The 21,831-nt window shown below is 43.8% G+C and overlaps 1 protein-coding gene across 1 annotated transcript in view; it reads right to left on the reverse strand.

Annotated features, from left to right (window-relative positions):
* Window positions 1-471: 471 nt before the first annotated feature.
* WDFY2 (WD repeat and FYVE domain containing 2) overlaps window positions 472-21,831 on the reverse strand; it is a 61,297-nt gene continuing 39,937 nt past the window's right edge. Inside the window, exons 4-12 of the mRNA XM_056856438.1 lie at window positions 17,341-17,395; window positions 15,002-15,152; window positions 13,428-13,540; window positions 12,333-12,459; window positions 10,671-10,776; window positions 5,653-5,754; window positions 3,463-3,593; window positions 798-906; window positions 472-583 (exon numbers count right to left, since the gene is read on the reverse strand). Coding sequence (XP_056712416.1) covers window positions 554-583; window positions 798-906; window positions 3,463-3,593; window positions 5,653-5,754; window positions 10,671-10,776; window positions 12,333-12,459; window positions 13,428-13,540; window positions 15,002-15,152; window positions 17,341-17,395 — 924 coding nt within the window. The 3' untranslated portion in view covers window positions 472-553. The remainder of the gene's footprint in view (window positions 584-797; window positions 907-3,462; window positions 3,594-5,652; window positions 5,755-10,670; window positions 10,777-12,332; window positions 12,460-13,427; window positions 13,541-15,001; window positions 15,153-17,340; window positions 17,396-21,831) is intronic.

Here is a 21,831-nt window from a genome sequence, read left to right on the forward strand (position 1 = left end):
CATTAGAAATTATGCCGTTTTTCTGCTAAGCAACAGCTACGACTGCCCAGATCTTTCATGGCAGAGCTTTCAATTTAAGAGCCTGTTCAACAGCGCTCCACCACAAAAATGCAGAAAAGAGGGATTCTTTGCTTTCCACCTTGTCTCAGAACAAAAGAGAAAAGCCTCTACAGGCTTAGATTGCAGAAAACAGCTCTTGTTTTGCAACGGACTCCTCCACACCAGACCTCACAGGTCAATGTAGAACACGAAGACTATAAAAACTGCAGGACACACGTTTTCCAGACAAATTCCAAACGGCTGAACAGCGCCAGGTTATACAGTTTTGTTTTAAAAATAAATCCAACCTCTGTAGTTTGAGAACAAAGAGAAGTCGAGTCTTTTGATGCACGAGTTCATGCTGGTTGCAGAAGATCACTTGGAAAACCATCCAGAGGTACTGAGAGTTCTCCCATATCAGTCGTCACGGAGAACTGCATCAGCTTCTGCAGGACAGTCTTTATTAGTTATCCCTTCTTCAGTTCAGAGAGTTGTTTTAAGTTTCACTGACATATCAAGATACCACAGGTGCCATATCCCACAACTGTCAAGAGACAAAGGCAGGTAAGAAAGGGGGGAGAAAGATTTATTCAATTTTCATGCAATAACTGTTCCCAGCTACATGGCCTGCTGCTGACGCTGGTCCCTTCCCCTCACTAATGAGGAGGAAAAAGGGACTTTCCAGCAGATTAAAAAAAAGAATGACATTCAAATGGGTTGAATACAGTATACCTGCAATTCCCGTCCCAAACCCTTACCTTAATAATCCGATCTGTCCCAGAGGTCAGCAACCACACACGGGTTGCGTCGAAGTGTACATGGGTGACGTTGTGCTTGCTGTCGTGGAAAGTGGCTGTGGGAGCACGCCTTAGGGGAGGAAAGAACAGGAGTGAAACAAAAGACCCACACAACTGAGAAAGGGGGGGTGGAAGCCATCTAAAGCAAGTATTACGATTTCTTGCATCTAGACTGCTTTAAAGGAGCAATTTTGGTCTTACCCAGGCCAAGAAGGGGACACACAGGGTTGGTCCTAGTGATTCTGGGGCCCTAGGCAAAAGTCCAGGATGGGGCCCCAGAAATCACTGCACCCCCCCCTCACCAGGACCAAGGAAGGAAAGACCCTTGCTCCTTGGAAGGCAGATGGAAGACACTGCTGACAGCTGCTGACAGAAGCCAGCTGTTCAAGCCCTGGATGAAACAGATGCTGCCAAGCTGGCAGGCATGAGCAACCGTTGCCGTGAGTAGGCGGCACAGGCGCCGCACAGGCCCTTGCAACTGGAAGAAGCAGGAGCCTGCTCTTTTTCGTCTTCCCCTCATTGGGCGCGTAGCCATGGGCAATGGGGGATCCCTAACATGGGGCCCAGGGCAACTGGCCCTGTTGCCCACTGCTTAAGACAACCCCTAGACACACACTGCAACAATAAAACAAACAAAAAACCTGCTTATAGAGCTTTCATAGAATCATAGAGTTGGAAGGTACCACCAGGGTCATCTAGTCGAATCCCCTGCACAATGCAGGAAATTAACAACTACCTCCCCCCACATCCCCAGTGACTCCAACCCTCCCCCCGCCATGAGATCCCACAATCAAAGCAGTCCCGACAGATGGCCATCCAACCTTCTCTTCTCAAATTAAACCCAACTCCCTAAGTCTCTCCTCATAGGGCATGGATTCCAGACCTTTGACCATTCTGGTCGCCCTCCTCTGGACACACTCCAACTTGTCAACATCTTTCTTAAATTGTGGAGCCCAAAACTGGACACAGTATTCCAAGTGAGGTCTGACCAATGCAGAATACAGTGGTAGTATTACTTCCCTTGATCTAGACACAATACTCCTATTGATGCAGCCCAGAATTGCATTGGCCTTCTTAGCCGCCATATCACACTGTTGACTCATGTTCAGTTTGTGGTCCACTAAGACTCCCAGATCTCTTTCACATGTACTGTTGTCAAGCCAACTCTCTCCCATCCTGTACCTGTGCCTTATGTTGTTTCTGCCTAGGTGAAGTACTTTACCCTTCTCCCTATTTAAATCCATTTTATTGCTTATGCCCCAGCTCTCCAGTCTATCAAGGTCATTCTGAACTCTGACCCTACCCTCCGGGGTACTAACTACCCCTCCTAACTTGGTGTCATCTGCAAATTTTATTAGCATGCTCTCTATTCCATCATCCAAGTCATTTATAAAAATATTAAATAGTACCAGTCCCAGGACAGACCCCTGTGGTACCCCACTGGTCACTCCTCTCCAGGATGAAGTTGTGCCATTAATGAGCACTCTTTGGGTTCGGTTGGTCAACCAATTACCAATCCACTTAACAGTAGCCGTGTCCAGCCCACATTTTACTAGCTTTGTTTCAAGAAGATCATGGGAGACTTTATCAAAGGCTTTACTGAAATCAAGGTACACTACATCTACAGCATTCCCTTCATCTACCGCACTGGTTCCCAATCAGGGGTCTGTGGACCCCAGGGGTCCGCGAGAACTAAATTAAGGTCCGCGAAACAAAGTTATAAACCCATAATAAATTGGTATTTTCAATTAAAAGTTCTCTATTATAAAATATATATTCAAATATTATTTTAAGTTTAATGTTTAACTAACAGTTATGATTAAAGTTTATTTTCAAATTTTCGGAATTTTTATTTTGAACCTTGGGGTCCCTGCACCGAACAAAAAAGTCCTAGTGGTCCCTGGTGAAAAAAAGGTTGGGAACCACTGATCTACCATACTTGTCACTCTTTCAAAAAAAGATATGAGATTAGTTTGGCATGACCTGTTTTTGAGAAACCCATGTTGACTGTCAGTGAAAGGATTTATTTTCAAAATTTAGCGTGCAATCCTAAAGGTGGGGGGGCGAAGTTCCTTAGGAGCTGGTGTGACCCCCCCCTACAAGCATAAATGCTCCTTTAACCCATGATAAGAGGCACTTACACCATCGTGGGAGCAAACACACCAGCGGCAAGGAGCTGCAGAGCTGCGCCGGCCCCTGCTGCCAGGGCAGCCACGCCACCAGGGAATTCCCTGAAAGGAAAGCCCACACCTACGTGTGGGGGGAGAGTTTCTGGGGGCAGAGCTGCCTTTAGGCAGCTTCCTAACCCCTTTCGCCCCGGGAATGCCCCCCCTCATACTGCGGTGTTGCAACACCACCTTTTTTGGTGGTGCAGCCTCGCTACAGTCAATGGGGGCATTTTATTTTACTTTCAAACCATTTTACAGTTCTTTTTAGCGGCCAAGGCTGCCTCTGTGGAGGCAGCGTGGCTGCGCTGCTCCCAACCGCTTACTATCTGCCCCCCACATCAGGAATGGGCTGCCCGTCTCTAGTAATATTAGAGTTTTCCTCAGAAATTAAAATATTTTAGGGGAGGGAGGGATGGAGGTGAGCAGAGATAGGTTGAGAGTCCAGAACAATGACTTACTCTTCGTCCGTTATCGATTCAAAACAACTGTCGCAGACCCTCACTTCAAATTCAAAGCCCATGAGTGGTATAGAAGAACGCTTTGAACTGCATTTGCCACAGACTGCTTTCCCACACTTTCGGCAATGATGCTGAAGATAAAAGCCAAGGAGGATAAGAACATAAGATCAGTTGGAGTCAAGGCATACACCTGTTACATTTACAGCCAGCCCTACCCGAGGAATCAGAGGGCAACATGCCGATTTCTACAGCACTTTCCTCCACAATACCCTGTCAACACAGATCAATCACGAGTTACAAACCTATTCAGGAGAGAAAGAAAAGCAATAGAAGATGAAAGGATTTAGAACCCAAGTTTCCAAACGAAGGCTTCATTAGCTGAACATAAAACCATTAAAAAGATTTCTACAGGAGACATTTGATAACAAGGACTATTCTTTTCGCTTTCCTAACTATGGCTGTTACCGCCCTAGGTATTCCCAGCGATGTATCAAGAGTTTGGAAATGTTATAAAAAAACATCGCTTTAAAAGGGGTTTTGGATGCCACGGCTAAAAAATGGTTGGAAGACGTCTTCACAGCTAAAGGGGCCAAACAAAGTGCGAACAGTATTTTTTATAACAGTTTCAAACTCTAAATACATCAGTGGGAATACATAGAAAGTACGAACAGTATTTTTTACATTTCCAAACTCTTAATACATCGCTGGGAATACCTAGTGCAGTAACAGCCATGGAATCCTCGGCTTGGATCCTATAGGAGTGTTCTGTCAACGCAGCAGCCTCTCCAATGAAACACCTTTTCCATTTGCAGAGGAGGAAAGCCATTGATGTTGCCTTTTTCTAGCACACTGCTTAGGATCCAAGCCATAATAATTAAAATTTAAGCCTGTCATATACATTTCTTTTATACAAAAGGCTTTTTTTTGGCCATCAAGTCACAGCTGACATTATGGCGACCCCGCAGGGTTTTCAAGGCAAAAGATGTTCGGAGGCGGTTTGTCATCGCCTGCCTCCATGTCTCGACCCTGGTATTCCTTGGAGATCTCCCATCCAAATATTAGCCAGGGTCAGGGCTGAGAGTGTGTGCTGGCTCAAGGTTACCCAGCAAGCTTCCATGGTAAGAGTGGGGATTTGAACCTTTGTTTCCCAGGTCCTGGACTGACAACCACTATATCATGCTGGCTCTCTATGAAAGGCTAACTGCCACTTACTATACAAGTTACCCAGCTTGCTGGGGGTAAAGTGTAGACGACTGGAGAAGCAATGGCAAACCACCATGTAAAAACACAGTCTGCCTAGTAAATGTCGGGATGTGATGTCACCCCATGAGTCAGCAATGACCCGGTGCTTGCTGGGGGGGGGGGAGATACCTTTACCTTTGCATTATGACTATAGCATGTTTAATAGGCAAGATATTTTATTGGTCTCCCCCAATCGACCCAAGGTTGTTGCTATATTTTACACGCAGGGCAATGGATGATGAACTTTTTCAAGGTCACATGATTAATGTGAAATTATTATAGTATGTTTCAAAAAGATCTATTATTTTAAGGGGGGAGGGAAATCGCTGCCCTTCTAGTGCAGCCTCCTTTTTGTCTATCCATCCATAACGCAGTTCCCCAAAACCAGTCTAGAACTGTCAATATAAGCTCCTCATGAAACAAGATTATGTTTGAAATTTAGTTGACGGAAGTCAGAAGGAATGTTAAGACACGGCATCAAGTAGAACAGGAAGCTATTGAGACAGCAAGGTAGACTTCCTCTGAATGTGGAAGATCCACTTAAGTGTTTTGATTTAATAGTTCTTGATAACCTTTTCTCCTTTCTGTGTGAATATAATAAGACAGCAAGGGAAGAAGTCTGCTGCAGTATAACTCAGCTCTGGGTGTTGAGTCAGTGGGGGAAAAGTCATGGTAAATGATAACGGGGACTGGATAGAACCGCTGTGCATCTGTGCTCCCGACTATCCGATAAGCACCGAATGGTGACGTGTTATGTCCTAGCCTGGAATTGTGATAAAAGTTCATTCCCCAGTACAATCGGGGCTCAGTGTTTTATGCTTGTTAAGGCAGCTGAGCCGCAGCTGCAAATAAAATGGTTTTCTTGACAACGGTCTCGGGTCTCTCTCCTCCACGGACCTTCGTATTGCCGTAACACTATCAATAATCTAAAAGCAGCATATCACAAACCTGTCTGAGGCCTATTTTTTTGCTATCCCACATTTGTTTGAAATTCCAGAAGAATGGCTGGTCACACTTTTGACAGGAGTCGCTGTCTAACCATTCAGGTGTCTAAATAGAAGAATGGACAAAAAAAAATCCTTGAGTAGAAACCCAGCTACAGGAAGACATATAAGACCAAAACAGTCAGTTTAAATTCCCACTTTGCTAACACTCCACGCCACCCCATAACTATTGTACAACACGGTGTACAACAAACACAACTCAATAATCCATATTCCATATATTATGCACAATCAACAACACAGGAAGTTGTCCTTTACTAAATCAGACTCCTGGTATGTCAAAGTCAGTACTGTCTACTCAGATGGGCAGCAGTTCTCCAGGTAGAGGTCTTTCACATCACCTATGACTGGATCTTTATCATTGGAGGTGAGGAGAATTGAACCCTGGACCTTCTGCATGCTAAGCGGATGCTCTCCCAATGAGCCACAGCCCCTCCCTGTAATGGTGTCTGCTGATTTTGCAGAAAAAGGAGGAGGAGGAGGAAGTGGCTTAAAATCATCAAATCCGGTTCTCCAGATCAGAGTCCACCGCTCCAAACCACCGCTCTTAACCAGTGTGTGTGTGTAAAGTGCCATCAAGTCGCAGCCGACTCATGGTGACCCCTTTTGGGGGTTTTCATGGCAAGAGACTAACAGAGGTGGTTTGCCAGTGCCTTCCTCTGCACAGCAACCCTGGTATTCCTTGGTGGTCTCCCATCCAAATACTAACCAGGGCTGACCTCTTAACCAGTACACCACACTATATCTCAGGGCCTGCTAAGCCTTGCTTTTGCCTCCTAAGGCTACCCCCAGGTTTGCAGGGGAGGATCTGTGGACCGGAGGGAGGGGTGCCTAACAGTTCCCCTACCTCTCAGTTCTCCCTTATATCCCGTTCCTCCAGCACTCTCTTGGACTGGAAAAAAACATGAAGGGGGGGGGGGTGCTGGAGAGGAACATGGACAGCAGGGGAGGGTTAGGCTCTCCCCACCTACCGATTCCTACATTAAGCTCTCTATACTCTCTCAAAGCATCTGCGTGGGAGCGTTCATTCGTTCACAGAACAGGTAGCCCTATCTCGAACTTCAGCAGAGTTGCTAGCAACGAATAAGCAAGGTGTTTGCAGCTTGAGCTCTCCTTAAATTAAATAGCTACTACATATTTACTGAACTGTTTGACCTCATTTATATATTGCCAAACCTCGATAAACTCTCCTTTTGGGGAGGGAGAGAAATTAACAAAAAGTTCAGTTAGGAAAAAAATGTCCATCATGAAAGCAAACTGTTTTTAATGACTTCTTTTCCCCCCAGTTTGCATCCAAGGTTAACGTCAACTCTTCCGAGCTCTCTGCACATCAGCTGCTGTGTCACAATGGAGCCTTTATTTGATCCTCACCAATCAGGGAGGAAATTTTAGTCTGATTAAAGTTTAATAGCCAGCAGCTTTGTTATGGACCCTTAATTGGAGAAAGGCTAGAAAGGTCCTAAATAAATAATGGGGAAATTTGGAGTAATACGAATGTATGGCTATAACAACATCAAGGGCACGTTCAGAGAAAGACACTTGGAGACGTCTGCAGCTGTGGCCTGCACATTTTCAAAAGCACCTCCACAATCATGAGAACTAGAAATATACAAAACACACACACACTTAGGGTTTTTAAGAGCCTAAGTTCTCTGACAAATATTAAGTTTCTGTGCATATTTAATGAAAGGAGTCCAACAAAATGATACATACTGTTAAGTGTAATTAACAGGCTATATATAATCAATATAATTGCATTACCCTAACTTCTGCTTCTTCTACTGGTTGCAAAAGCAGGCTTTAGAGATTAATTTTATTCTAACATAAGCTGTTGTGAATTAGTCCACATAACTAGATCCCTAAACTCAGCTGTAATCCATGAAACATTGTTAAAAACATTTTTTTTTAATTTTCAAGGCATCATAAGACTTCTGTTTGTTTTTCCTAACGCAGACTAACATCCATCCCTCTGAAATAAGCACAGCGTGTACCCAGAGCGCAAACTAGAATGGACGTACGCAATTTAGCAAGAAAGCGATCACAGGTAAACAGAACAATACAGTATACGCGATATCAAATGTAAAGCTTCGTTTCTCTCACCACAATGGTAACAACCTCAACAATTAGAACTTCGAAACCATCAGACAAATGTCCCCTCCCCCACCTTCCTCCTCCATCCAAGGAACAATTGTGAACTGCTAATGTGCCCAAGTGAGTAATTCATATAGGCAGAGTCAGATCAGCTAGCTGTGGCGAGACAATCATTTTCCAGTGGGAAACTTGCTATGGGCTGATGCTAGGGTTGCCAACCTCCAGGTAGTGCTAAAGAAAAGACAGCACATAGCTCTATATGCAAAAGTATCAAAACAGTGTATTACAATAAAGTGAAGACAATAGTGAAGTGCAAACAGAAACTTATTGTAATACACTGTTTTGATACTTTTGCATATAGAGCTACGTGCTGTCTTTTCTTTAGCATTACATACTATACAGTACAGGTGATCATTGTATTTAATCTCCAGGTAGTAGCTGGAGATCTGCTATTACAACTGATCTCCAGCCGATAGAGATCAGTTCCCCTGGAGAAAATGGCTGCTTTGGCAATTGGACTCTATGGCATTGAAGTCCCTCCCCTCTCCAAACCCCACCCTCCTCAGGTTCCGCCCAAAAAAACTTCCGCCGGTGGCAAAGAGGGACCTGGCAACCCTTGTTGTTGCCCAGTTAACAGACTGATTGAGAGATAACAGAATCAGCACTTATAATTAATTTGTGGAAATGCTACTTGTTATATACAACCACAAATAGTTCAGTGACCTGGCTGACCACTCACTGCCAAGCATTAACGTTTTATATTTCCATAGTGGGTTGGCACTGCCAACGTAAGGCTTTGGTTCCCAGAGAGCACACAGCGCAGCAGTTTCCCCGGATCTTTGTTTAGAGCAGGGCCCCCCAACCTTTTTGAACTTGTGGGTACCACTGAAATTCTGACACAGCGTGGCGGCTGCAGCCACAACAAGGCTGCCACAAAATGGCTGCCACAGGAGGTGGAGCCAACCACACAATGGCTGCCACAGTGAAAATCCTTGTGCTGTGGTGGCAGCTGCTGCCAAAGCAATGTTTATGAAAATCTGTACAGCCAATCAAATCTCCCATAGCCAATCATAAGTCCTGCTGGGGGAAAAAACATCTGGCCCCACCCACTTTCTAAAAACACTTGGTGGGCAAATGGAAAGGCATCAGAAGGCGCCCATAGGCACCATGTTGGGAACCATTGGCTTAGAGCATCTTATGTGCACAGCACTGCTGTACAGGTAATGCTGCAGCTACGCTTTGTTGCCTCCCTCTGCCACCAATTTCAGAGCCAGACTGCATTTTGAATAAGCTGAACAAAGGACCAGCTTTTAATCTGTACCAAACTACAACATAACCAGTGAGCAGTTCTTGTTGTTGGTCTACATGCATATCTCTTCCTAGGAAATGTTTGCTTTGTTATAAACAAGAAATTCTCAGCATTTCCCAGGAGGAAAGAGAGATACACTGCAGGCTGCCTGATACATATAGATTCCCTTCTCAAAATCTCTCTGAATGCAGCGCTAGAGGTTGACAAAATTATGCAGGAAGAAGAAAAAATCTCCCCATCTCTTGTAACATCTGGACCTCATGAAGCTGACAGGCAGTAGAATTAGGACAGGCAAAAAAGGGTTTTCACCAAAAAATGCATAGCTAGCTCATGGGATTTACTGCTATGATTTGCAGTGATGGCCGCTGGACTCAGAGGGGCTGAAAGAGGGATTAGAGAAATGGCTGCTAGCTACAACAGCTAAATAGAACCTCAATGTTAAGAGGCAGTCCATCATTGCATTCAGACCCTGGTTGTGGTATTCATGGCGATGGCAGCGTAGAAACAGGTTCCTGCTTTACAGCCCAGTCCTAACGGGGGAGGTGAAAGGTGAAAGGGGACAGGAGCCGACGTGACCACTGTGCCAGCATTAGTGCCACTTGCACCGCCTAAAGTGGCATTAATACCAGCGCAGGGGCACTTATGCTGGATCTGGGGAGTTGCACGGCAGCACCATGCTCGGGCACCGGAGCAGCCTCGCCGGCAGCGTTTTCCTGGCACAGGGGCTCGCACTGGCATTTCTGGGGGCAGAGCTGACTTTAGTGAACTTCCTAAGTCCTTTCAAGCTGGGAACACCCCTCTTTGCAGTTGTCAATTTACCCCTGCAAAAAGGCAGGTGTAGCCCCGTGGAACTCGATGGAGAGTTCCCACAGTTTTCCTCAAAATTGCTTTTTCGGCTTGCTGCGCTTGGCAGCTAGCCACTCTGGAGGCGGGGCAGCTGCGCCATTCCTGGCTGCTCCTTGACCCCCCACCCCCTGGTTAGGCTTGGGCTGTTAGGCAAGTCTAATCTGGCAGGGCTTTTAGGCATGGGCCTGTGAGTTTCTTCTCTCGTAAAGGTTGAACAGGCACTATATTTTTGGCACACCTCAGAAAAAGCTAATAACCTGATCACAACTTTGCTCATGATTTATCTGGATGTCACAAGCAGCCACTGCAATCCCATTAAAAAGGAGGCATACAATTAGCCAAATGCACGCAGAAAAGGATGTCTGAGATGCTGGTTGGGAGGCAAAATTCTCTGCTAAAACAGATCTTTCGGATATTAAGAAAAAGTCTAGGCGAAAAACTCAGGATTTCGCCTGGAATTTATCCTCAGTGTAGTAACGGCGGAAGGGGTTTTGTTGTTGGAGTAGCAGAGTATAGAATGAACAACAAGTACTGAGACAACAGAGGTTAAACAGAGGAGCCCCGAAGATGTAAAGATAACATACAAACCTAATACGTGATTTGAGTTCTAAAACAGCCCTTTGAAAAGTGTGGCCTTCTATGAACCCTTCAAAGATTTAAAATTAAATAAGTTGCCGTTTCCCTGACCAGATAAAGGAGAAGAACTGACTATGCACCTCCTGTCTCTCAACATCCATATTCCAGACAACAATCCCTCCATCTGCTCCGCAGGAGATAAGCTGACGTGTGTGATGGGCATAGGAGAGAGACTGAATTTTATCACTGCAGAGGACAAACAAAATAAATAAATACATTTCAGCGACATCAATGACTAGGAAAAGCAATTTGAACTGTTCAGTTTTCTTTCCTTTCAGACAAGGTATCCACACAGCATCTCTTGGAAGCTGAATTCTGCAGTAGTAGGGTTGCCAACCTCCAGGTACTAGCTGGAAATCTCCTGCTATTACAACTGATCTCCAGCTGGTAGAGATCAGTTCACCTGGAGAAAATGGCCTCTTACATAATTGGACTCTATGGCATTGAAGTCCCTTTTCTCTGAACCCCTACCTTCCTCAGGCTCTGCCCCAAAAACCTCCCGCTGGTGGCAAAGAGGGACCTTGCAACCCTATGCAGTAGAGAAGTGGAGAAGGCCCAAATCTATAGGTTTACCAGAAGCACAAAGTTATACACACCCCATATATTAAAGCGCTGTCTGAGAGACAGTATTGTCTGGGTAGCAACAAGACACACCTCTGTAATCAATCAACAGTTCCTCTAAGCAACATGCACTAACACAGTTGAATGTCCCATATAGCAACAAACTAGTATTGAAAGCATTTGAGATCCCACAGATCTTGACTTTTACAGCAACGTTTCCCAACCTGTGAGTCCAGACCCCAAAGTGGGTTGCAAAGCCTGTGAAAATGGGTCTCAGCTTTTGCAGTTTTACTGACTTGGAAGATGCTCTGTTTTTTTTCCAAGTGGATCACCACATCAACTAAATTTGGGTTTGTGGGTCACCATACTGAAAAGTTTGAAAATCACTGTTCTGCGGTGTGTTGCTAAGCTGCCCAACTGCTTTACACTCAATTAAAACCAAGACTGGAAAATCAGGATTCCAGGTCTGGAAAGAGTAGGGAAAAAGGCAGAAAATTGTCTCAAAATTTAATCCTACTCTATTTAAAAATAAATTCCCTCAGTGAGATAGATGCTTGGTCTTCAGAACAAAAACTGCATTTCATATTTTCATTCCAATTTAGGATGGCCTATATGTTTTTATATCTTACCACATAACTCTCGTGGCGTTTTGCTTTCAAAACAAGAGGTAAATTATGATTTAGCAATACTGACTAAATGTTTCATGAGGTAGTAAAAATCTGAATTCATGTCTCTCCAGTCCAAATCCACTACAATCCATATATACTTTGCTTTTACACATACACAAAAGGTTTAGGGAAAGCCATGACAACTTTTCAACCTTGAGGGACACAGTGAGCCAGTTTCAGAAAGCGAAACTGGACTCTTCTTAAACCCTACGTGTCAAACACCAGTTTCTCACTGAGTATCCCAAATTAAGGAACTGTTCTGTAAATATATTCCAAAAAATTCAGTGTAGCCACAATGCTACTCCACAATATGTTTTATTAAACAAGAATCTCTTGTGGGTGGGATTTATTTATTGAGGGGAAGGGCTTGTTTCTTTAATACTTGTCTTTTAATGGATTGATTTTATTAGTTGTGAGTTGCCTTGAGCAGGACTTCGGAGAGGCGGCATATACATTTTCTAACTTAAAGATACATAAATGCAGGAAGAGAAGCATTTGATTAGCACATCGTACTTGTGACCTTGCAATTCTATGGCTGTTCCTTTTCTTCCTCCAATGTCCCACATAATAATCGAATGGTCAGAACTGCCTGAAAATAAGACACGCTGCGCAGGATCCCAACAGAGGGCAGTGATTCCACCTGAATATTTTAAGGCAGAGAAAGAGGGAGGGGGATGGAGAAGAAGAAACAGTTTACCATCAAAACATTGATTATGTAGAGGATCTCAGTCTGCTCTTTGGGAATATAAGCTTGCAATGAATCTTACCCCACCTCAGCCTTTACTTATCCTCCCTCACCACAACTGGAAGGGCATCCTGGACTTTTCTGTAGTTTTTTTTTTTTACTATTGGTTCTTCCTTTGGAAAAGATTCCTAAGCCCAAAATCCATTTTGAGAAGTTTTACTTTCATTAAGTCTAGACAGAAGGGTCTCTGTACGAAGTTATGTTCGTGATGAAAGGAAATGTAGCCCATTTTCTACTTCTAACACATGTGAGTAGTGCTGAACCAGGATCTGGGAGACCCAGGTTCGAAAGCCACACAGTGGCTGTCCATTTTCATTATTGTTTCAAGCAGTCATAAACGGCAGCAGCTCAACATTTTAAGATGCAGGATCTTGGCCTCCAAAGCAACAGACAGCTTTCTTCACGGGAGCTAACCACAGCTACCGTCAACACTAACATCACCAGGAGTTTTCCAAAAGTGGACTCTTCTCATAGCATTCCCTCCCACATCATCCCTTCACATTCAGATGCAAACTACATGTCTTGGCGGACGTGGGTCCAGCCTATGGCTATAAAGGCCATTTTAGGAGAAACTCTAGTAGTTAAAAATTGTTGCAAGGGATGTAGAGAAGTGGCAATAAAAGATTGTTTCCCACTCGACATGTTAAAGAGCTAAAACAGCACTTTAAAAGACATGGCGGAGAACAAAATCACCTGATGCCGCCACAGAACCTCACAGCAATTTTTAAATACCTAAATTTTCCTCTTAAATGGCATAGGTGACCACAGGTTATACCCATCTCCACCACAGCATGAAGTCTGGCCCTCAGAGTTTGTTGGTTCTACAAGGCAATCTTGAGGAGCTGAATCTGATCCAAACATACCTGTGTGCCCCCTAAACGTGGTGATTAGGTTGCAGTTTTCTTGCTCCAGTTTAAGAATGGTCACCTGTCCAGAATGATCACCAATAAAAACGTGCCGGGTGTCCACATCAAATCTGGCGGGAAAGAGTTCAGGAATTTTGCAGCACTCCAAGACAGGATCCTCAAGTCTAAAACCTGCATTGTTTCCTTTGATTCTGTAGAACAATTGCTGGCGGTGGGAGAGAGATTACAAATCCCAAGAGAGGTACCTATAAAACTCATCTAGAAGGTACAAAGCTGGGCATCAAGGCAACCCTTAAACTATAAGTTATTCTGTTCTGGGGGAACGGCACGGTTTTATTTAATATATTTATATGCTGCTTTTTTTCCTGGAACACTAAACTCATAGCAGCTTACAAACATCAAAACACACAGAAAATCTAACACAAATATAGTCACTTAAAATTCTAATGCATATGTCACACACTCCATTACCCAAAAATTCAAAACTGGAGAAAAACACTATGCCAGGAAAAATTACCCATAGAGACAAAAAATCAGACATTAAGAACAGCAAAACAAACACCAAAAAAATGACAATCTTCAGGCCACAGCTGTAAGCAGCCTCTCTTTTCTCAGTCCCAGGTGTTTACAACATCCCTAGTCAGGGGCAGAGTTGCAGCTCTGCAGATGGAGCTGGCCATCTGTAGGCACTGGTGACAAGCCTGTCTAGGCACGCCACAAAAGGTATGTGTGTACATGGAAACCATTGCAAGTCCCACATGAGATAGAGAACGACATATACCCTGGATTTGTTCACATTTTGCTGGAATTTTGCACGTGAGGTGGTCTATTCAGCGGTCTGACTTCTGATCTAAAGCCAAATCACTGTTTGGGTGCAGCCCAAATTAGGGGGCGGTGTAGAAACTGAGAGGCTGGGCACTCAACAGAGAAGGAGGGGACTACAAGTCCTTAGGGCCAGCATGGTGTAGTGGTTGAGAGCGGTGGTTTGGAGCGTTGGACTTTAATCTGGAGAACTGGGTTTGATTCCCCACTCCTCCACAAGAGCGGCGGAGGCTAATCTGGTGAACTGGGTTGGTTTCCCCTCTCCTACACATGAAGCCAGCTGGGTGACCTTGGGCTAGTCACAGCTCTCTTGGAGCTCTCTCAGCCTCACCTACCTCACAGGTTGTCTGTTGTGGGGAGGGGAAGGGAAGGTGATTGTAAGCTGGTTTGATTCTTCCTTAAATGGTAGAGAAAGTTGGCATATAAAAACCAACTCCTCCTCCTCCTCCTCCTTGTCTGTCAAAAGGGAAAAAAAGGAGTTGTCCTACCAAAACTGTTCTACACCAGACCAACATGGCTACCCTCTGAAACTTCTTTTGAGTGGCGTAGTTTGCCTTTTGTGGCGCACGATGAGCAGCCAACCAGAGAGGTCCCTCTACAGAAGGTGACCAATGGGAGATGCTTCTCAGTCACCTCATGGTGATTCTACTGCTAAGATTCATGATTATGACATCAGAACAAAAGGTTCCATAAAACACTGAAGAACCGAAGTAAGTAGAATAGTACAGAATGATTTCTGCAAAGGATACTGAAGCCCACAGGCTCCTGCGCTAATACGGTAGGTGCCGAGCTGCTGTCCACTTTCTGAGCAATGCCATGTGAAATGCTTGTCCTGCCCTATGCTCAGCAACCATTCCATTTCCAGAACGAACAGTACCATCAAAACCCTGCTCTGGTGAGCTGGAAAAAGGGGGAAAAAAGAAAAGAAAGGTATTAACTTACCATGGGAGAGTTTCTCATTTTCATACCTTCTGGATCTGATGAACATATGGAACGCCTTATATCAAGTCAGACATCTAGCTCAGTGTTGGCTCCTTTGACTGGCAACAGCTCTCCAGGGTCTCTGGCAAGGGAAGTCCTCCCCACCCTCCTGCTATGTGAAATCTCTCTAGCTGAAGAAGCCAGAGGTTGAACTTGGGACCTTCTGCATTCAAAAAAGGTTCTGTACAATTGAGTGGGGCCTTTGCCAATATAGAGCTGCCTTATAACTGAGCTAGACTGCTGGTCCATCTACCTGCTTACAGTCTGGTTGGTATCAGTTCTTCAATGTCTCATGCATGGGTGTTTTCCAGTAATGCTATCGGTGGTGCCGCTACACATCCTGCATGCAAACAGTGTGCTCTACCACTAAGCTATGACCCCTCCTTTTCATATTTCCTATTCTAAAACTGGGGGGGGGGAACCCATGTAGTTATCTGACCATTAAGCATGATATATTAATTTTGAATTACAACTTACCCTGGACTACCCTATTACCTCACAGCAGAACATCAACACAATTTATAATGGCTGCCGACTGAAGGAATCGCTATGTGTTGAACCTAGGTTCTCTCAGAAATTTTTGTACAATTTAAGCCCCAGCTTAAGCACTATATCCACAAGAAGCAAAGAGAAGGGGATGGGGTGATCTGGACAGTGCCCCAAGGACATCTGGCATAAGTACTCCTCAGCTTATGCAAGGTGGTGGCTTTTGACAGGGGGAAATTGGCTTTCCATGCCTTCTTCCTGTCAGGACTATGTTGCCAAGGGGCAATTCTCGACAGTATATTCCCAATGGTAACAGATTTCTTTATTCTACATTTGTGTGGAGTTTGCAAGAACAAAGACAAACTCTAAACATACAGTACATGAAGATGCTGTTTTTAAAGAAACAGAACTGATCAGCTCCAGGTCAGGCAAGGCAAACTTTTTCAAACAAAATTGTAGGAACAGGAGTTAAAGCTTCAGTGAACTTTCAATCAGATAACCCATTTTTGGGAGCATGAAGTTAAAGGTTGCATTTGAAAAGAAGGGAGAGAGACATAGAAAGAGAAAGAGAGAGAGACGGAGGGGGGGAGGAGAGAGAGAGAGGTAAAGAGAGAGCGAGAAAGAGAGAGAAGTATTTCAAGAAATATTGTCTGTTTTATAAAGAAAAATAAGTGAAATACTGCCCAGGGCACAGTCTGGGGGGTTAGTTTCTGATCTGGGATCTTGAGGTATCATTTCCAGATACAAGACAGAACACACAAGCTTGGACAAAATATATATACACCAGTGCTGTGTAGTGGTTAGTGTGTCAGACTAAAATCTGGGAAATCCAGGTTTAAATCCCTACTCTGTCATGGAAACTTGCTTGCTAATCTTGGGCCAGGCACACACTCTCAGCCTAACCTACGTCACAGGTTTGTTGTGAGGATAAAAATGGAGGACAGGATAATGATATAAGCCACACTGGGTCCCCCTTGAGGACAAAGGCAGGGCATAAGTGAATAAATAATCTTTAGAATAAATTAGTTTATTCCAATAGGAATTTGTGCATGCTATTGTTTTAAATTAATGCGAAAATCATATTTCCTCCATCCTTCAACAGATTTGCAGTTTGGCCTTGTGAAAATACAGCCTGAGACAGCCATCGCAATCGGAGGAGGAAGACTCTCACCTGACCACAGTAAACTGTCCCTCTCCCCTCTCCCCAAAATACCTGCAGCTGAATCTCACCTCTTCCAACTCAGGCAGAACTTCCAGACAAAAGAAAGTCTGAGCAGTCATAAAACCTATTTAACACATTCAATTTAATCAAAATGCATGCTTGGACAAACAATCAAGTTCCCCTATAAAAAGCAATGAATCTTTTTAGTGCAATAGTAATTAATTTTACAAGGCATTTACAAGGCATCTTTCGCTTAGGAGTAAAAGGAGAACAGATGCAGCATTTAGATATTTGCAAAACATTTTAATATATGCATCCTGCCAGTACATCTCTGAATTATAAAGAGCAGATCTGAGAGATTATTAAATCTGCTCGGTTTTTACTCCTGAAGACCTATGTGGTAAGAAAATAAGATCCGAAGTAATTTTTTTTTCTACAAATATTGACTACATTTCTTACCCTGGTAACTTTTAACTGGTGTCATCTTGTTGTAATCTTCTGATAAAATAAATTCCTGGAAAATAACAAAGTAGCCGCTTTAGAAATATGAAGTATGAAATATTTGAGAACTGGTTTGCAATGTAATGTATGTTATTGTTAAAATCCAAGAATTTATCATTGCACTGGATTTCAGTCTCCCCATTTTAGGTTTCTGCTCATCTCCTATGGCTGCCTAGTAAACAATACCGAAGGGCTAAATTAGGGAGATCCTGCTGTTTCTGTAGAGTTTTCCCACTTGGCCTTGCCTCTGGTTTTTCTTATCTACAGAATGGCTTGCTTTTCTGAACAACTTTTGCACACAAAAAAACCCAATGAAAAAGCAACTGAGCAACTTAATGCACGTTAATCCAGAGGGTCAGCACATGTATGTTGATGAGTTGTACTACTTGTGAGTGGGGATGTAAAATAGAATACATGTCCCACTGAGAGTAATACAATGCTGAACCCACACATGTGAAGCTGACTTACGCTGAATCAGACCAGGTCAGCACTGTCTACTCTGACCAGCAACGGCTCTCCAGGGTCTCAGGCAGAGGTCTTTCAGATTACCTACTACCTTATCCTTTCAATGTCAGGGACTGAACCTGGGACCTTCTTCATGCCAAGCAGATGCTCTAACACTGAGCCACTGTCCCTCCCCCCAAACAACACTATCCCTCAGCCGCACACCCAGCTTCTTCCATCCCCTCTCCCTTTCCCTACACACATCAAGATGTCAATTTTTCTCCCCAAAGTAAATCAGGTAGAATAAGGCATAAGGAAGGTTTGGGATAATCGTCCACACCAGCAGAACAATAATATTTGCTTTCAGAATCAAACCTGGCAGATTGCTGCAGAGACCCGAGTGACAACGTTGACTACTAATAGCTAACGTAGTGTAGTGGCTGGAGTATTGGACTAGGATCTGGGAGACCCAAGTCTGAATCCCCTCTCTACCATGGGATCTCTACCATGGAATCTCACTGGATGTTCTTGGGTTGATCACACATACTCAGCCTAACCTACCTCATAGGGTTGTTGTGAGGGTTCAAATGGAGAAGAATTTAAGCTGGAGTCCCTTCAGGGGATAAAGGCAGGATATAAATGAAGTACATAAATATAAACACCCTGTTTTGACTTCAAGTAGTAGTTTCACCTAGGGGTTGGGGCACCAGGTCTCTGGAGCACATGGATACCATATTGACATTGGCACTGTATGTTTTTATCAAATTATTTTATACATACTTTATTTTAAATGCTGTTTTAATGTTGAAATCTTTCGATGTTTGCTACCTTGGAAACCCTATTATGGTGGAAAGGCAGCACGGAAATGTTTTAAATAAAACAGGTATAGCTGTCAAACAGGTTTTAAAAAAATCAGAATGAGGTCCAATGTAATGTTACAGCTGCTCCTGCCCAAGCAAAATGCACTGTTGTGAAAACATTAGTTTCATTACTTTCACTGAATTACCTGAACTATTAGCTACCCTGTAAGGTTTTTTTTCCTGATACAGGAGATGGAAAATTTACCTCCCCATGAATATTACCAGGATGTTCTCAAATCTCACACACTGCAGTAAACAACTTCACCCTGGTGTGATCCAAGCTGGGCAGCGGGTGTGCGAGAGAATTAATATCAAAACCATGTGGGTAGACCAGCGCACTGAACTTTTTCCTTACCAAGTTTGGCACGCTGCATATTTGGTCAAAGACTCATGCAGTTAGTCCCGCCCCTGTGGTTGGCACACCTGCGTCAGCAAGCGTGGTGTTGTACCACAGGAAGCAGCTTATGTGCGTGCTTCTGAGAAGGGGGAGGAACCTGTCCTTATCACAATCATCTATATCAGGGGTGTCAGACTCAATTGTTAAGAGGGCTGGATATGACACAAATCTCACTTGGTCGTGCCATGCTGTGCCCAGATCGGGACTGGGGCGGGGGGAGGCGGTGGCTGCCTCAGCTGGCCAGATAAGAGCTCTCAAGGGGCCTGATCCAGCTCCCAAGCCTTATGTTTGACACCCCTGATTTATATTATCTTACAGCTATTTGTAACGCAGAAGAAATGCCAACCAGCAGCCATGTCCCCTCGTGTAGCCCAATGAGATCCTGCGCCTTCTCGTATGGAATATAAAACACCGGTGGCACCTCAAAGACTGACAGAATTTATCCCAGTGTAAGCTCTTGTGAGTGAGAGCTCACTTCATCAGATGCAAAGGAGTGTAAATCCATACACCACTGAAAGGGAAAGGGGAGCGTTAAAGAGAGGACAACTCAGAAACAAAGAGGCCCCAGTGAGCCATGATTTAAAGCTGATAAGCGGTAGACAGGCAGAAGGGTCAATATCCCCTGCTCTGCACTCTGCCCCCTCTCAGCAACTCCCTCACAGGGTTCCAGGTGAATGTTTACCTCACACACACAGGATGGAAAATCAGGATGGAAAAATGTTTTCCAGACAGAAGGTACGGAGGGAAAGGTTCGCAATAGTGCTGTCCTTTGGACTCTGTCCAGATGCCTTCTTCTTTAAAAACTGCAATTGAAACCCAGCATGCTCTAAGACACTGGAGCTATTCTAAGATATGCATCACCTCACTGTGGAACACAAATAAACAGACACCTTCTTTTAGGAATGAAACTAATTATAAACAAGTCACTGGAACAGAACCACTGGATCCATCACCTACTCAGCATTTGTTATCAGTACAGATCAACAGCCAACTTTGACCTCTGCTGAAATACACTTACTGGTCTTAGCTATTCCACTCGCCTCTTTCTCATCTGCACTTCCATTTTCTCCATTCCTTCCAGCACACCCAGGGGACAATTTCTAGCTCCAGATTACAAAATGCAGAGGACTTTATTGCGCTTCAAACCGCTTCTTTGCACTGCAGTTTGGGTCTGGAGAAAGATGGGAGTAAGGCCAGAGAAGCATCTCCAACGGACCTGCGTTTCTAAATTATTGCCTTAATAGCCTTACTGTGTTTTCCGTGCTGGGAAAATTTAGCATGTATTGTTTTTAGAAGATACTTTCAAAAAACTAATTAGCAAAATCTCATCTTCTTTGAGGACGGGGGGGGGGGGGGGAGAATATAAATTTATTTCAGGATTAGAAGAGGATAAAGGTTTTAAACAGAAACAGCTTATTAACCAAGACATATGAAGCAGTCTGCTCCAAATTAAGAGGAAGAGGTCCACATTTTAAAGACAGGCTTCTACAAGCAGGTGCTAAGAGAAGCCTCGTTTTTCTTTGTCAGTTTCAGAAAACCAAGGCTTTCTGAATGAGCAACAAAAGGCATGACAAAAGAATGAAGCAGAAGGAAAACCAAAAAAGGGGAAAGGATTATTGATTCACTACCATTCCTCACCGTTCCTCATTCCAGTCACAGTTCTCTCAGAACTCTCTCAGCCCGTGGGGAGGCAGGCAACGGCAAACCACCTCCAAACCGCCATAAGTCAGCTGTGACTTGATGGCACTTTCTACCACCAACACCATTTCTCTACACATTCGGAAATGTCACTGATGGTTTACGTCACAGTAAACAATTTTACATTAACGTATGGCGGCTTGGAACTCTTAGAGGTGTTAAAAAGTGGACCGGAGCAAACAGAGAATGAGAGGGAGAATATGAATGGAGGGGAAGAGAGTGAAGACCAAGGGAAGGAGAGTGAAGGCTGAGGATATGCATATAATATCATACTCCATCAGAAAAGCTGGAAAGGGCTCAGTGGTTACAGTTCAGCCTCTTATGTTTCAACCAGATACCAGGCCTACTTTCAGAACTACAGAAGGGGAATAGAGAGGTCCCTTAGAGTAGTTCCTACAAGGTTTTAATCTCTTGGCTGAATTGTTCTTAGACACCAACCCTTCGATGCATAACCTATTAACAGATAAGAAACAAAAGCTACTGTCTGCAACTTTTCCTCAGAATCATACCCTCCTTATGAAATTAAGTGCTAAATGCCTGTCTCAAATGCCACATCCCTCTTTCCAACTGACTGCTGGTCTGTCTATTTTATTGCTCCCATTCACATGATGAAAATCCATTTCATAGCAATTCCTGATGGGATGTGTGTTTTTCCTTTTCATTTATTAAAAATAAAGATGGTTGGTTCCAGGTGAGATTACAATCAAAAGTCATTCTGAATTCCAGAGCTATGAACTATAGCTTCCCCTTGCTTTCTCTGCCAGTCAATTTATCTATCCACGGGTCTGTAACCCATAAAAATTTATGCCACAATAAATCTGTCAGACTTTAAGACTCCACAAGAGTCCTTTGTATTTATGAAAGGGTTCTGCTGACCTGGCATGGTTTCTTCTTTATAATAGCTTGTAAAGGGAGTGGTTTCCTCTAGATTTTTACAAATTGACGTTTAATATCTGTACTAGTATCTTCCCAGACAGAGGTCAAACAAGTGAACACTGAGTTCCTTAGATTGGATTTCTGCTCTTTAAAAGAAACGAGAGCACAGGTCTT

The sequence above is a fragment of the Euleptes europaea genome, chromosome 10 (genome assembly GCF_029931775.1).
Source record: "Euleptes europaea isolate rEulEur1 chromosome 10, rEulEur1.hap1, whole genome shotgun sequence".
Lineage (NCBI taxonomy): Eukaryota > Metazoa > Chordata > Lepidosauria > Squamata > Sphaerodactylidae > Euleptes > Euleptes europaea.